Source organism: Emydura macquarii, unplaced genomic scaffold (assembly GCF_026122565.2).
Source record: "Emydura macquarii macquarii isolate MOO-44397 ecotype Brisbane River unplaced genomic scaffold, CSIRO-AGI_Emac_v2 contig_2768, whole genome shotgun sequence".
Classification (NCBI taxonomy): domain Eukaryota; kingdom Metazoa; phylum Chordata; order Testudines; family Chelidae; genus Emydura; species Emydura macquarii.
Window position 1 is genome coordinate 31,374,129 of NW_027132905.1, and position 16,079 is coordinate 31,390,207.

The 16,079-nt window shown below is 38.4% G+C and overlaps 3 protein-coding genes across 3 annotated transcripts in view; all 3 read left to right on the forward strand.

Moving 5' to 3' along the window:
- The window catches only part of LOC137165623 (protocadherin gamma-C5-like), a 336,971-nt gene that overhangs the window by 4,477 nt on the left and 316,415 nt on the right, over positions 1–16,079 (forward strand). The gene's annotated exons all lie outside the window — the stretch shown is intronic.
- Positions 4,350–6,884, forward strand: LOC137165843 (protocadherin beta-1-like). Its single transcript, XM_067567346.1, has one exon. It carries the CDS (start codon positions 4,350–4,352, stop codon positions 6,882–6,884), a length of 2,535 nt encoding a protein of 844 aa, XP_067423447.1.
- On the forward strand, positions 12,338–15,212 carry LOC137165608 (protocadherin beta-16-like). The gene has a single exon (XM_067566921.1). The coding sequence runs from the start codon at positions 12,603–12,605 to the stop codon at positions 15,057–15,059; it is 2,457 nt and encodes an 818-aa protein (XP_067423022.1). The 5' UTR covers positions 12,338–12,602; the 3' UTR covers positions 15,060–15,212.

Below are 16,079 nucleotides of genomic sequence, written 5' to 3' on the forward strand. Positions count from 1 at the left end.
AAAGGCAAGCTTAGCTGGGTGGCAAGATAGATCAGAGTACCTAAGGGGACTCCATGGTTAGATTGTTACAGTGCCTGAGGAGTTTATATTTAATAAATGGTGGGTGCTGGTGAAATCTATGTATAGAGCTCACAACCTATTTGGATTTGTGCCCTGCTTTCTAACAAGGAACCACTGCTGAACCACTGCTGGACAGTTTGAGAATAGGTTTAAAATCACTCCTTAAAAAGGTAAAACCATATCTTTATAGTATTTTAAAATCTGTCACTCCCACCCCAACAACAACAAAACCTAAAATATAATTATCCTCAATAAGGCTGATGGAACAAAATACACCTTACATTTACAATCAAAGTCATTTTGGAAACACAATGAGCAATTTTAATAGGATTTTCTTCAAACATTGAACATCAGCTAAAGATAACTCTATAACTTTCAAACTCCTTTTCTGATTTTTATCAAACTTCATTGAAAAATTCTACCATATGATCAGATGGACAAAATACATTTCAAGAAGATTGATTGCTTTTTGGGAAGTCTGGGACTTTGGAGAGATGGTTTTAAAATTCAGGTTTTTAGTATGAATCTACCTTTAATCTTGACTTTGGAGTCGATGTTGTAACAGAGGGTTTTGTTTTAAAAAGGGAAATAAAATGCATTGCATATCTGTTTACAGAACAGTGCAGAAAATGCCAATGAAGGATTTATAGACCAAATAATTTCTCCAGAATTAAAACAGATTTTTTTCTTTAACATTAATTTCAGAATGTATACGTGATTATAATTTTATTATTATTATTATATTATTATTATATCTATTTTCTATTTTACTCTCCTGCCATTTAAAAATCAAGACAAACAAAAACAACCCGGAGATGAAACTGAGCAGATGTTCTCTGAATCCAAAAAATAAAATAAGGCATTAGAAGTAGGATAACAGGAAATATAAAGATTCGCTTCTGCATGTATTAAAGCATAAGCAACTAATTGTGCGAGTCCCCATACTACGGTTCATTCACTATACATTCAGCATTATCCCCCAAGATGTTTGTGAGGTATATATATAGGCTCCCTGTAGTGGAACTGGGATGAGCTGCACTAAACTTACTTTGCCTTCTCACTCTGTGCAGAGCAATTTATTTCCCTTCTACGAGTTACAGCTTATTGAGACCCTGTTCTATAGTCAGCAAAGTGTCTGGTCTTCCAACTGCTAGGCACACACATGCAGTGACTTAAACTTTTAGGATAACTTACATTCAATCACCGAGCTTGATATGGAGTTGCATCCAAAGATAAATTTGGCTTCGACTTGTGTGTCCTGTATACATATTGCCATACCCAAGACTGACAATTAGACCCTTATTGTCTGCAGGCAGCAGCTCTACCTGATAGGCCAAAGAAGAAACTCCAGTTGTCCACGATTCTGAGAGTTTTAATTTCCCAATTTTCTTATATCTGTGTCACTGTGTTAAAAAGGAAGAAGCCTCATGGTGTTAGAGGGTACCTCGTTTAATTATCGATCAGGGGAGGAAAAATCAAACCTGTGAAGTCTGTGTGACTCAATCCTATCTGATTATGGTAAGAACTTCTATATGAATTATTATTTTCTAGAAAGAAACATCCATTTTGCATACTATATTTGCTCTAATTCAGTACCATCCCTAACCACTTAACCTAGAGAGAGACTCATTAGGAGTACAGGAGCAGTCCTTAAGGTTTAATTATGTTTGAAACAAAATTGACTAACAGAACTGCTCCCTAAACTGCAGAATGCGTTCTGAAAAGAGAAGAGGTGGTGCATGTGTTGAGCATCTCCTGGCTAGGGAAGAATATATGAACAGATGGTCCTAAGGTATTATGTGGCATTATGACCACCAAATTGAAAGTGCTGTAGAAATCAAGAGGTTAAATTTTATGGGATCTGTCAGTTGTCACAGACTGAAAGGTGGAGGTAAACAGCATGGATATAGCTGTGGTAGAAAAGAAGACAAACAAGGTAATTTATCTGGCCATACCAGCAAACAGAAGCATAAAAAAAAAGAAACAAGAAGAGAAGATGGCAAAGTATGAACAACTCTGCCACAAAGTGGAATGAATGATTATGGAAAACTGGAACATAAAGAATACCAGTGATTATTGGGGCAGTTGGAGCATTTACTGAGGGTATTAACGAGCAGCTCAGGAACATGTTAGGAGTGTAAAACATCACTGTAATGCTGCTTGTAGTGACACAAGAGTGTGAGTAAAAACTTCAGGGTAGACTCTTAAGAAGCAGGGCACAAGCTCAAATTGGTTGTGAATTCTATAATTCGATTTCTCCAACCAATTATCAAGGGTAAACTCCTCAGACATTATAACAACTTTAGTATGGAGTCAAGATAGTCCCCTTGGGTACTACAGTCTGTCTTGCCACTTAGGTGAGCACACCAAGAATCATAGCACTATTCAGGTTACTCCCAGATCCCTAGGTTAATTGCAACTTATATCTCACACCTAAGACCATGCTTGTAGCCAATCCTATAATAAACTCTATAAATATTTACTAAAGAGAAGAAAATGCCGGTTATTTACAAGGGTAAAGCAGGTAAACCTAGATACATAAATGAGTTACAATCTTACATTTCAAAAGGTGTATAAAGGTTCTATGATCAGCAATCTCTATGTCCTTCATGACTAAACCTGGATAAGCAAGTGGGGATCTCTCACTTATGCCTAGAAACACTCCCCCCGTCCCCCCCAGTCCAAGCGGCATAGAGATACCAGGTTTCTTTTGTTTGGGGTTTTTATCACCCTGCTGCCGTGTGCTTTGAGCGACAAACTGAGCTAATGGGGAGAATCCACTTGCATGACTCATCCTCATGGGCAGGAAAGGAGAAGAAGACAAGTCTTTTGTCATCTTGTTAATGGTTTGTAGGGAAATTCCAGATGCAATGTCCACAATAGTCCCTCTATGGTATGCATGAACCTTTCCTTATGGGAAGAACATAGCACCTTCTGTTGAAGATCAGCCTTTCACAGTGATATCTCTCTCCTGGCTATTGATTTACAGTCACAGAGGATCACAAATACAATTGCTCAAATATTACCTTACAATAAGGGATACAGACGTTATAAGTGAGATTCATGCATGCAGCAACTCACCAGCATTCAATAAAATCTAAACCGTAAACACATTCTTATAATTCTAATACCCGTTTAACAACGGTAGCACATAGGTGAGCCAGACTGATTCCAGCTATGTATTTGTCAGTGGTCTCTTGAAAGCTGGAGACCCTGGCATGAGCTGGCACCTGGTTTGTCAGAGTCACAATTACAATCAGTAACCTGCAGAAGACAGCTCTCTTAGGCACTTCAAGAATTGTAAGGAAATTCAAAGGAGAACACCTAAAATGCGGGAATTCTGTGGCAAGTTTAACAAACTCCTGACTACCCAAACCTATGGAGCTGGTTCATGGTCAGGATTTATTGGAGACTTTTAGGGATACATTTTAGACAGTAGATTTCATCTTTTTGTGCTTAAAACTCTTGTATGTTGTGAAAGCTATTTGTTTTTTAAATCCCCATAATGTAATACTGAGGGATACTACTATTACTACTAAAAATAATATTTTTCTGCTTTTTACAATACTGAAATAATTCTAAACCCCAGAAACTAGTCCTAGTGAAACATAATTTAGCTGAGGCTGGTTGGTCCTGGTTAGTCCTGCTTTGAGCAGGGGGTTGGACTAGATGACCTCCAATTCTATGATTCTATGATTCTATAATTAAAGTTTATAATATGTAATATGTAATATAATATGTAATAATATTCATAATTATCTGCACAATATGAACGTACAGAAGAGAATGGTGAACGTAACTGGTGGTTTAGGCTAAAATGTAATTGAACACAAACACTCAAGTGGGTTGAAATTACTAGTCTCCTTATTTCATGCCGACTTTCACTAATGTATGAACGAGTATAATATTTTACATGTATTTTAGGATTTCCTTCATTCGGGCAGTCTTCAAAATATATATCTCCTTTAAATTTATGTTTTTGATGGAACATAGCGTATGTAGAAAAAATGATAAACTCTTTTCAAAACTCGTGTGACTTTCGATTCAGACGCCTGGTGGCGCTGCTGCTCAAGAAGGCGCAGAAATAAAACAGCGGCACTGGATGGGGACTCCCTTGCTCCGCTAGACTCAGACAAGCAGGAGAACTGACATTATCAGTGCGGTGAGCGAGAGGCGATCACAGCATTCGGGAAGAGGCAAAGACCATTTCAGCAAAAGAAGCCCAGCTACCGCTGACGGATGCATTACCATAGTTCGTAGAGTACAGCATTAACTGAAACTGACGAAAAATGCGGGCTACTCGGGAGAAACTGGCATTGAAAAGGCAAGTCCTGTGTCTAGTTCTTTATCTGTGTGTGTGGGAAGCAGACTCGGAAACGATTCGGTATTCTGTGTTTGAGGAAATGGAAATTGGGTCTGTGGTCGCTAATGTTGCAAAGGACCTAGGGCTGAAAATAGGAAAACTCTCTGTTCGGGAGGCCCGGGTTCTTTCTGAAAGGAACAAACAATATTTTGAAATCAACCGAGAGACCGGGGATTTGTTTATCAAAGAGACAATGGACCGAGAGGAGCTGTGCGGGCAAATCGACCCATGCACAGTAAATTTGGAAATATTATTGGAAAATCCGTTGCAAATGTATCGAGCTGAGATGAGCGTTTATGATGTAAATGATCATTCTCCGATGTTTTTTAAAAAGGAACAGTTTTTAAAAATCTTGGAAACATCTGCCCCTGGATCTCGGTTTCCACTGCAAAACGCCCAGGATTTAGATGTTGGAAATAACAGTATCCAGAACTACAGCCTTAGCTCTAATACCTATTTTCACTTGTATAGCGATGAACACAGCGAGGGCAGGAAATACGCAGAACTGGTGCTGGATAAAGCTTTAGACAGAGAGCATCAGCCGGAGGTGACTCTATTGCTCACGGCTGTAGATGGCGGCTCCCCTCCGAGGTCCGGCACAGCACAAATCCATGTTATAGTCTTGGATGCCAACGACAATCTGCCTGTGTTCTCTCAGGCCATTTACAAAGCTCGAGTTCTGGAAAACAGCCCCAAAGATTATCTGGTTGTCACTGTTTGTGCTACTGATTTAGATGAAGGAAATTATGGGGAAATATCCTATTCTTTTAGTGAGAAATCCGAAGAAAATAGCAAATACTTAAATATAAATCCCAAATCAGGGGAAATTCGACTCCAAAGGGAACTGGATTTTGAAGCGATTGAAACATATCAGTTAAATATTCAGGCCACAGATGGCGGAGGGCGTTTTTCCCACTCTAAAGTCCTTGTCGAGGTAGTGGATGTGAATGATAATGCCCCGGAAGTTAAAGTAACATCCCTCATCAGCCCCATACCCGAGGACTCCTCGCTGGAGACCGTAGTGGCCATTTTGATTGTCAGAGACCGTGACTCTGGGGACAACGGGAAAACAGTATGCACCATCCAACAAGATAATGTTCCTTTTGTCCTCAAACCAACGTTCCAGAATTACCACGCTTTAGTGATCGAAGGCCCACTGGACAGGGAGAAAAAATCAACTTATGATTTATCTGTTACTGCAGTGGATTTCGGTTCTCCCAGTCTAACTACACAGGAGACTGTAACCGTGGAATTATCCGACATAAACGATAACCCCCCAGTATTCAATCAAACATGCTACGTTATGTATATCAAAGAAAACAACAACCCAGCTGTACTGATAGGAATGGTAAATGCCACTGATATAGATTCAGAGCAGAATGCAAAACTGACATACTCACTAGCGTCTAGTGAAGTAAGTGACTTTCCTTTATTTTCTTCTCTCTCCATAAACTCGGAAAATGGGAATGTGTACGTTCTGCGATCCATGGATTATGAAGACATAAAAGAGTTTCAGGTTGCAGTGAGAGCTGCAGATGGCGGGTCCCCTCCACTGACCTCTGAAGTCATTGTTCGCATTGTTATATTTGATGAAAACGACAACGCCCCCTTCATTTTATACCCTCTGCAGAACAGCACCTCGCCCGCTAATGACCTGGTTCCCAGATCGGCGGAGGTGGGTTACTTGGTGACGAAGGTGGTGGCTGTGGATAGGGATTCCGGTCAGAATTCTTGGCTTTCTTATCAGCTTCTGAAGGCCACAGACCCAGGTCTGTTCATTGTGAATTTCCAAAATGGTGAAATAAGAACCACGAGACTAATAGCAGAACGAGATTCGATAAAACAAAAACTGATTGTGCTTGTGAGAGACAACGGAGCATCTCCACTTTCCTCATCAGCAACACTAAATATTCTTCTAGTGGATGGATTTTCAGACCCTTATATGCAATTTGTGGATTCATCTAAGGAAGCGGAAGATGAACAGGACGGCTCGTTGACTGTGTACTTAGTACTTTCCTTGTGTTTAATTTCATTTATTTTCCTGGTTTCAGTAATAATTTTTATAATTATGAAGATATATAAGAGAAGAATGTATAGAGACACATATATTTTAGCTTCTGGCAATGTATATGGTGATGGCAACTTCCAGAATAATTTGGTGGATATAACTGGTACCGGTACTTTGTCCCAGAGTTATCCCTATGAAGTTTGCTTAACCAGTAGTTCTGGTAATAGCGAGTTCAAGTTCTTGAAGCCTATTATCCCCAATCTCCCAGATCTGCATGTTAATTCTGAGTTGAAGGCGGACAAGGATTCGGATTTTCCTAATGACTCCCGTTTGCATAAAAGCATGAAGTCAATGAACCAGGTAGGATCTTTGTTAGAATTTAAAATATTGCTATTCCATTTTAATAGCGAATTCAATTGGTTTTCACCAGGTTTTGAATACGTACATAACTGACATTATGTAATATTATGTGCAGTTCACTCTTTTCCTTATATTCTGAATGCTTTGCTGTTTCATGTAAAATATGTGACTGGTGACAAAATAACATCAATTTGAATTGTATGTGTTATAGTTTTTAATTAATATTAACTTAGCCTAATAATCATTACATTGTTTAATATATAGAAAATATATTATGTCCAATTAAAATACTTTACTGTTGGTATAATAACATATCTTTATATCAAGGCAATTTGCAATTTTAGGCTCAAATGGAATTACAAAGTTATTATTATATCTGAAATTCAATAATTGAAAGATGCCTAATTACAAGACTAGAGTTTGTTTAAAAGAAACCATTTTAAATTGTGACAACATTTCATATCCAGATACGGTTATATTTATGGAGAGTAATTTAAATTAATGGAAGTTTCCCATGGATATCACTGGAACCACTAAAACTTAAAATAATAATGACAGTTATATTTGGATCTAGTAACTCTCTGTAAACAAAGTTGCAGAGTTTGTTAAGGTAGGGAAATCGATTTCCTCCATTACTTAACATGGTTATGATACAATTCTGTTTGAATATTTAAGGAGGGACAAAATATTCTTCTTCCATATTTTGAAAATTATTGTTTGAGATTTAGAAAATATATAATATTTCAAACACCTCCTAAGTTTTAATGTTAATTATATTGGTACTGAGCAAATAGACTATTACAACTAGATTAAAATATTGTATTCATATAGATAATGTGGAAAAGATATGACATGCTGTTGTTTATGATAGCCCTCTCATACTACATTACCTCACATGTTAAGGTACTATGGAAAGGTAACTGGCTGCATGGGATAGACAGAAATCAAGGTTTTCGTAATCCTTTTACTTCTTTGAAGTGCAAGTCAAATTTAATAGATTGCAGCAGGAATCTGTATTACTTCTGCATGGAATTTGGAAATATGTGGTATTAAGACACACTATGCAGTCAACAATAATCAACAGAAAACTGTTTCCATGAGGCTCCTTATCATTTGAATACGCATCATTTGTAAGAGACAATGGAAGGTCGTTTGATTTTATGTTTTTAAGTTTCTTTATGAGATAAATATTCACTCATTTCTGAATGTGTGAGTGAGGAATATGTTTGGTTATGGAGTGGTTATGTCCACTGTGGATGGAGAAATATGTGTTTCACACACTTTCAACTTAGTTTTATGAGGCCTTAAAACAATTTTCTAAGAAGTGTTCAGTTCCAGAATTGATATTCAGAATTGTTAAAGCAATTTTGTAGATAGGGCAAATGCCTTTTCATTTGCTTAGTTTATATGTGTAAGAAATTGCTGGTAGCTGTGACTTATTCCATTTCACTTAAATTTTTAATTTCTAAGCACTTCTAGACAATAACATTTCCCAATTCTGTACTTGCAATGAACATAGAATAGATTCTGTAATTTTGGTCTAATAGCCAATTTTTTTTTAAAGAGGGTACACTTTGTTGCCTGATCTATTGGTTAAGTACTCTTAGAATCATGGTCTGGCAGGGTTCAGATGTCCCTAGATCAACCACAGATTTATTAGAATTGGTACTAGGAGAAGGACCCAGGTATGTGCAGGAGAGACACTCACACTTAGGAAAGACCCTTTGAAACAATCATATTTTTATTAGCACAATTAGTAATATTACAAACACTACAATCCAGAAAAGTAGACTGAGATAATAAATAATAAAATGACTAGCATTAAATGCATACTCACAGCATCCTTTGCGCAACCTAAAGCCTATGAGACAGATAATCCAAGTGATCCTAGCTCTGGCATGACAGGAAGCTCTCAATGGCTAAGGCCTAGTCAGTCCCTTTATATCAGTCCCTGATGTGGGACTACCATGCATATTCATGAGGGTGTTCAGTCCCCAATATCCCTATTTAAACTTCTTCACCCAAACAAAGTTGGGGTGTCCTTCTCGAACAGGCTGCCTACAATTTACCTTAACAAATAGTTACCAATAGCATTCATGAGGTGGAATATCTGCTGATATTCATATTTTTAAATACCCCATATCAACATAAACTGGTATTTTGTGGTACTTGTCAGCAGTTTAGCCATACTTGTGTATTACAGCATTCCATCTTGTGATAGAAGGTCACTCCTGGTTAGTTGCTTATGCAAAGTGTTTTAGGCCTTGGGATTCAATTAGTTTGAGTAAGCTATTGTTTTACAGATTTTGAGGCCTATAGGCTTTTGTGTTAGTGCTTTGATTTATACCTATACCTTACTTAGCATGTGCCTACATCAATAGACAAATGGCTGGCTACAACCTTCTTTTGGAAATCGATTGGGGTAAAGAAATGTAGGGTGAAGGCTGTGGAAATTAATCCCAACTAGAAATTGAAACATAGGCAAAAGATTCATTTCTATGTACAATCAGAATAATTTGCCATTTTAGATGATATCTAAGACCTTACCCATCAACCTAATGAGAGGATTTTACTCTTAATGAAACAACTTCTGTGGCTTTGTAGGGTACTGAATGAAAAGACAAAGAGTACACTGCTCAAACATGGAATGTATAGGTGACAGCAACATATGTATTGGAATGGGAGCATTTTATACTGGCTCAAGGAAAATTGTACTCCTGATGAAAACATGTATTGAAATTCATCATGAACATCTTTCAAGTGTTATCTCAGGAAAAATTCCTGGAGAAAAGTCAATACCTTTTGGGAATTCACATGACAAATATTATTAGTCTTTCTTATATTCAGATAAAAACAGAAAAGTAATAGCACATGCTGAATACTCTTTGCCTTCCCAGAAAGTTTCATGATTGTGATGAGGACATCAAACAGTAGTCAACCTATTAAAATACAAACCTTCTCTTAACATCTCAGGACAATGATAAACAGCAGCTACTAAAGTTTGGTCCTTATAACTAGAGCTTTAAAAGATCTGGCTGAGGAACTCCCTGGATCTGGATTTTCAAAAAGTCTTGGAACATTGCAAAAGCTCTAGAAGACAAGAAGAAATGTTATGCCAATATTTTGAAAGGGTAAATGGAATGATCTAGTATAAGGGTCCAAAGACTAGAGCCTGTGTTTGCAGAGCTTGACAGCTGACATTCCCACATTTCTACCAAGGGGTGATAGTGAGCCACACCCAGGGAGCACTTTGGAGAGTAGATAGTACAGGAAGTACAACCAAGGGAAATAGAGTGACAGTACCCTGCAGCCCTCTCCTTGGCCAAGTGCCCTTTTTAACCTCAGAGATTGCCCCAGGAAGTTGTCTGGACAACCACACAAACTTTGGCCTGCTGTGACTCCAGATTTTGCCTTGTCTCTAGATCTCCAGTATCCATTCCCAGCCTGACTCTGATTCTGGATTCCTGCCTCCTGCTTCCAGCCTGCTACTACCTCTGACTTCTGGTCTCCAAACTCATCTTGTCTCTGACCCCTCACCTTTCCTTACTGAACCTGGCTGTTGGGATTCCTCCGACTCCTGCTCAATGACTACTATCCCCGATGTGCAGACCCCAGCCCAGCTATGACAATTTGGCCAGACCACCTATAACCCAGTTCCTTACACCCAGGTAATTATAGACTTGTCAGTCTGGCGTGGCTCCCTGGCAGGATAATGGAGCATGGGCTAAATATTATTCATTAATAAAAACATAAAGGAGGATATATAATTAATGCCAATCAACATAAGTTTATGGACAATAAATCCTGTCAAACTAATTTGATATCTTTTGTTGATGAGATTACAAATTGGTTGGTAAAGTTAATAGTGTATATAATATACTTAGATTTCTGTAAGGTCTTCGATTTGGTACAACATGACATTTAGATTAAAAAACTGGACCAATAAAATTAGTATGGCACACATTAAATGGATTAAAAACTGGTTAACTGGTAGGTCTCACAATGTAATTGTAAATGTGAAATCATCATAAAAAGTGTGTTTATAGTTCAGCCCCACAGGGACCAGTTCTTGTCCCTATGCTATTTAACATTTTTATCAATGTCCTGAAAGAAAACATAAAATCATCATGTTAAAGTTTTCTGGTGACACAAAAATTGGGGGAGGCCAGGTCACTGATACAGAGTGATCTGGATCACGTGGTATGTTGGACACAAGCAAACAATATGCCTTTTTTATAGGGCTAAGTATAAAGGTAGGTATACAGAAACAAAGAACATAGGCTGTATTTACAGAATGGGGGACTGTATCCTGGGAAACAGTGACTCTGAAAAAGATTTAGAGGTGGTGGATAATCTGGTGAAGATGAGCACCCAGCACAATGCTGTGGACAAAATGGCTAATATGATTATTGGATGCATAAACAGGAGTCTTGAGTAGAGTAGCGAGGTTATTTTACTTCTGTATTGGTGTGATGATGACTACTGGAATTCTGTGTCCAGTTCTGCTGTTCAGAATTCAAGAGGATGTTGATAAACAGGAGTGGATACAGAGAAGAGCCATTAGAATGATTAAAAGATTAGAAAACTTGCTATATAGTGACAGACTCAAGGAACTAATTCTAACACCAAATAGAAGATTAGAGATGATTAGATTATAGTTTGTAAGTATTTACAAAGGGAACAGATATTTGATAATGGGCTCTTCAATGTAGCAGGGAAAGGTATAACAGAATCCAGTGGCTGCAAGTAGAGGCTAGACAAGTTGAGAATGGAAATAATGTGTAAATTTTTAACAGTGAGAATAATTCACCATTGGAACAATTTATTGAGGGTTGTGGTGGATTCTCCATCACCTGCAAGTTTAAGATCAAGACTGGATGTTTTTCTGAAAGATATGTTCTAGGAGTTATATGGGAGAAGTTCTCTAGCCTGTGTTATACAGGAAATCAGACTAGATGAGAACAATGCTTCATTCAGCTTTGGAATCTGTGACTCTCTTAATTATATACAGCTTTATGGTTAGCTATAGAAAGAAGTAACTGTTGTGAAACAAGTAAATACAAAGCACACACAAAATAAATAAATTAAAACCAAAAGAAATAAGGATAAAATAAAAAGACCCATTATACATTTTCAAATTAATGTAGTCTGAGGAAGCATCTGCTTCAGTTTAAGAAATGCTATTTTAAGGTATTTTACCAGCTAAAACATAATATTAGGAATTTAGTATTTCACATTTCTCCTCATCTCTGATAGACGTTCCAATTCTAAAAGGAACGTGAACTTTTAAAACAGAAATAATTTGGATAACAGATTAATAAAATACCATAGATATGATAGTTTAATCTTTTCATTTTTCAATCAGTATTCATATGTACTTGCACACTATATTAATATGCTATGAGAAGAATCTCAGTTCACATTATTTTTTGATTTTATATAAATCTCGATCAACAAATCAAGCAAATAGGACACTACACAACATGCCATTTTTATACATTAAAAAACAGAGAAAGAAAAAGAAAGAAACCAGGAAAAAAGCAACGAACATAAAATTCAGACACCTGGTGGCGCTGTTGGCTAAGAAGGGCTTACAATTGCAGACTATGATGTACCCCTGCGGAGTGAAATATTTCTCGGCCACAGGAGCGCAGATGCTTTGTCTGAAATTGCTGAGAATACTACAAAAGGATTCAGACCAGTTAAAACTCTAGAAGGGAAACATTGAATCTTCCAGAAATGAGAATCCTGGGATGAAACTCGACTAGTATTTTATTTCACGATCGCAGTGTGGGTGTTTTTAGATAAACAATGGCGGATACCGAGAGGAGAACAACATTCAAAAGGCAAGTCGTGTTTTTCGTTGTATTTCTTTGCGTGTGGGCCATCGGGTCCCGAGCAGTTCACTATTCTGTTCCCGAGGAAATGGAAACGGGGACCGTTGTGGCTAATGTAGGCAAAGATCTAGGGCTCGACCTGAAGGGATTGTCTGCGCGCAGAGCTCGCGTTGTGACTGAAGACGGTAGCCAGTATTTCCAGCTAAACGGCAACACAGGCGACTTGTTTATTAAAGAGAAAGTGGACAGAGAGGAACTGTGCGGGCAAACCGAGCCCTGCACGGTGCACTTTGAAATAATCCTCGAAAATCCTTTGCAATCTTACCGAACTGACGTGAGGGTTTATGATGTAAATGATCATTCTCCAGTGTTCCTGGAAAGTGAACTATGTTTTAAAATCCCAGAAACGACTCCCCCAGGATCCCGGTTTCCCTTAGAAAGCGCTCAGGATTTAGATGTGGGAAACAACAGCCTCCAGAGCTACAGCATTAGCTCCAATGCCCATTTTCATGTGCATACCGGTGAGGACGATGACGGCAGGAAATACGCAGAGCTAGTGCTGGATAAAGCAATGGACAGAGAGCATCAGTCAGAGGTGAGGTTCTTGCTCACGGCTATAGATGGTGGCTCTCCTCCGAGGTCCGGCACTGCACAGGTACGAATCATTGTTCTGGATGCCAACGACAATCTCCCTGTGTTCTCTCAGGCCATTTACAAAGTTCGAGTTCTGGAAAACAGCCCCAAAGGTTATCTGGTTGCCACTGTTTCGGCTACTGATTTAGATGAAGGAAATTATGGGGAAATATCCTATTCTTTTAGCCAAAAATCCAAAGAAAATAGCAAAACCTTTAGTATAAACCCAGTGACAGGAGAAATTCGACTCACAGGCGCAATTGACTTTGAAATGATTGAGACTTATGAGTTCAACATTCAGGCCACAGATGGCGGGGGTCTGTCTGCGCACTGCAAAGTGCTTGTTGTCGTTATAGATGTGAATGACAATGCCCCAGAAGTGATAGTCACATCCCTCATCAGTCCGATTCTTGAGGACTCCTCGCCTGAGACAGTGGTGGCGCTGTTCATTGTCAGAGACCGGGACTCTGGGGACAACGGGAGAACTGTCTGCTCCATAGAAGATGATCTTCCGTTTTCTCTAAAAACAACTTTCAAAAATTCCTACTCTCTGGTGACTGAACGTGCACTTGACAGAGAGAAAGTGTCCGCCTATAACATAACCATCAGTGCTCAGGATTTGGGATCTCCCAGTCTCGCTACTGAAAAGACCATCACCGTGAAAGTATCCGACATTAATGACAATTCCCCGGAGTTCAGTCAGGCATCATACACTATGTGTGTCCGGGAAAACAACGGCCCCGCCGTATTGATAGGGAAGGTCAACGCTTTTGATTCGGACTCAGAGCAAAATGCCAAAGTGACATACTCTCTATTGCCCGCGGAGGTAGGTGACCTCCCGCTGCTCTCCTATATCTCGATAAACTCGGAAAATGGGAATGTGTACGCTCTGCGATCCATGGACTATGAACAGACAAAAGAGTTCCAGGCTACAGTGAGAGCAGCAGATGGCGGGTCCCCTCCACTGAGCTCTGAAGTCATTGTCAGGGTTGTTATAACTGATGCAAATGACAACGCCCCCTTCATCTTATACCCTCTGCAGAACAGCAGCTCCCCCGCTAATGACCTGGTTCCCAGATCGGCGGAGGCGGGTTACCTTGTGACGAAGGTGGTGGCTGTGGATGGGGATTCCGGTCAGAATTCTTGGCTCTCCTACCACTTGTTGAAGGCCACAGACCCAGGTCTATTTACTATGGCTTCCCAAAATGGTGAAATAAGAACCACGAGGCTAATAACAGACCGAGATACGATGAAGCAAAAACTCATTGTGGTTGTTAGAGACAGCGGAGAATTTCCACTTTCCTCCACAGCAACTCTGAACATAGCTCTAGTGGATGGTTTTTCAGACTCCTATATGCAGTTTTCTGATGTATTTGAGGAAGAGGAAAAGGATAACACATTAACTACCTATTTAGTAATTTCTTTGTGTTTAATTTCGTTTCTTTTTCTGATTTCAATAATAATATTTTCAATGGTCAAGCTATATCGGAGAAATTATGGAGGAAGATGCATGTCTGCTTCTGGTCATGTTTATGGTGATGGCAACTTCCAAAATAATTTGATTGATGTAACGGGTAACGGAACTCTGCCTCAAAATTATCGTTATGAAGTTTGTTTAACATCTGATTCGGGAACTAGCGAATTCAAATTCCTAAAGCCTGTTATCTCTAGTCTCCCAGCTGAACACAGCAGTTCTGGAACGGATTTAGTGAAAGTACAGGATCGTCTTACTAACTCGCATCTGAATAACGAAATGGAATCTGCCGGCCAGGTGAGACTCTCTGCTGCTTATATATAATTTTTTCTATCTCTTTTACTAGTGCAATATACAATTAATTATTGTGCTAACATATTTATAGATTTCAGTAATAATAATTGAGCTTTTATGTTGAAATATTAGCACTCTCCCTCTGCATTTCCTCCAGTATATGTTTATAGGTGTATGGAAGTGATTTTATTACTGGTGGTAGCTAGTTATATAATTTTACTTTCTAAGGTAGTTGAGATATCGTTGTTACTTTTCTTAAAGACGTTAATTTGTTAATTTCTCGGAAGTGGAATTTAAAATGTTTCTTTGCAATGTTAAATTAAAACGGTTTCAATGATTGAAAAATAGTCATTAAATCTTTGGCAAGGAAGAGAGAGATTGCAGAAAGGATTCTGAGCGATCGGTTGCAATAGAAGTCAGTGTGTGCGAAAATGAGTGATGTGTTTTCTAAGGAAGTAGTAAAGAACATCCTCATTTACTGCTCTTCAGAGTGTAATCAACTGTTCTGAGAGCGCCCATTTGTGCTCTTAAAAAAGATCATTGTTGTCCTGGGCCTATCAAGGTTTCACGGTGTATTTCTGGTATTCATATTCTGGCGGTGCTTAGTTAATACCTCTCAAATGGATCGATATCTAGGAATCGTAAAAGGACACACATTGAACAGTCAACTCCATTAATTAAAGTTTTGAAAATGTAAATTAATGGCTTCAGGTTATTTTCCTTACATTTATTCTATGCGGGGGTTAATGGTGTGTTTTCCAATTCTTTGTGCATTCGTTGTTTCCGGAAAGCTGGATCAGTATATAAATCCCTCATATCCTGTTAAATGTATTAGTAAATTGCATTTCTTTTTTCTTTTCTTCCTTGCTATTCCATCTGATTTAGAGCACAATTAACTGGTTACAGAAAAGAGAAATTAGGACAAAATAAATATTTAAAATATCGACAAGTATATAAACTTTTAACATTTAACATTTAAGAAGCTACATTCAAATTGCAAAGTCTTATTATCATGAAAAACATGGCATAAAATAATTAGTTTTGGTGAAG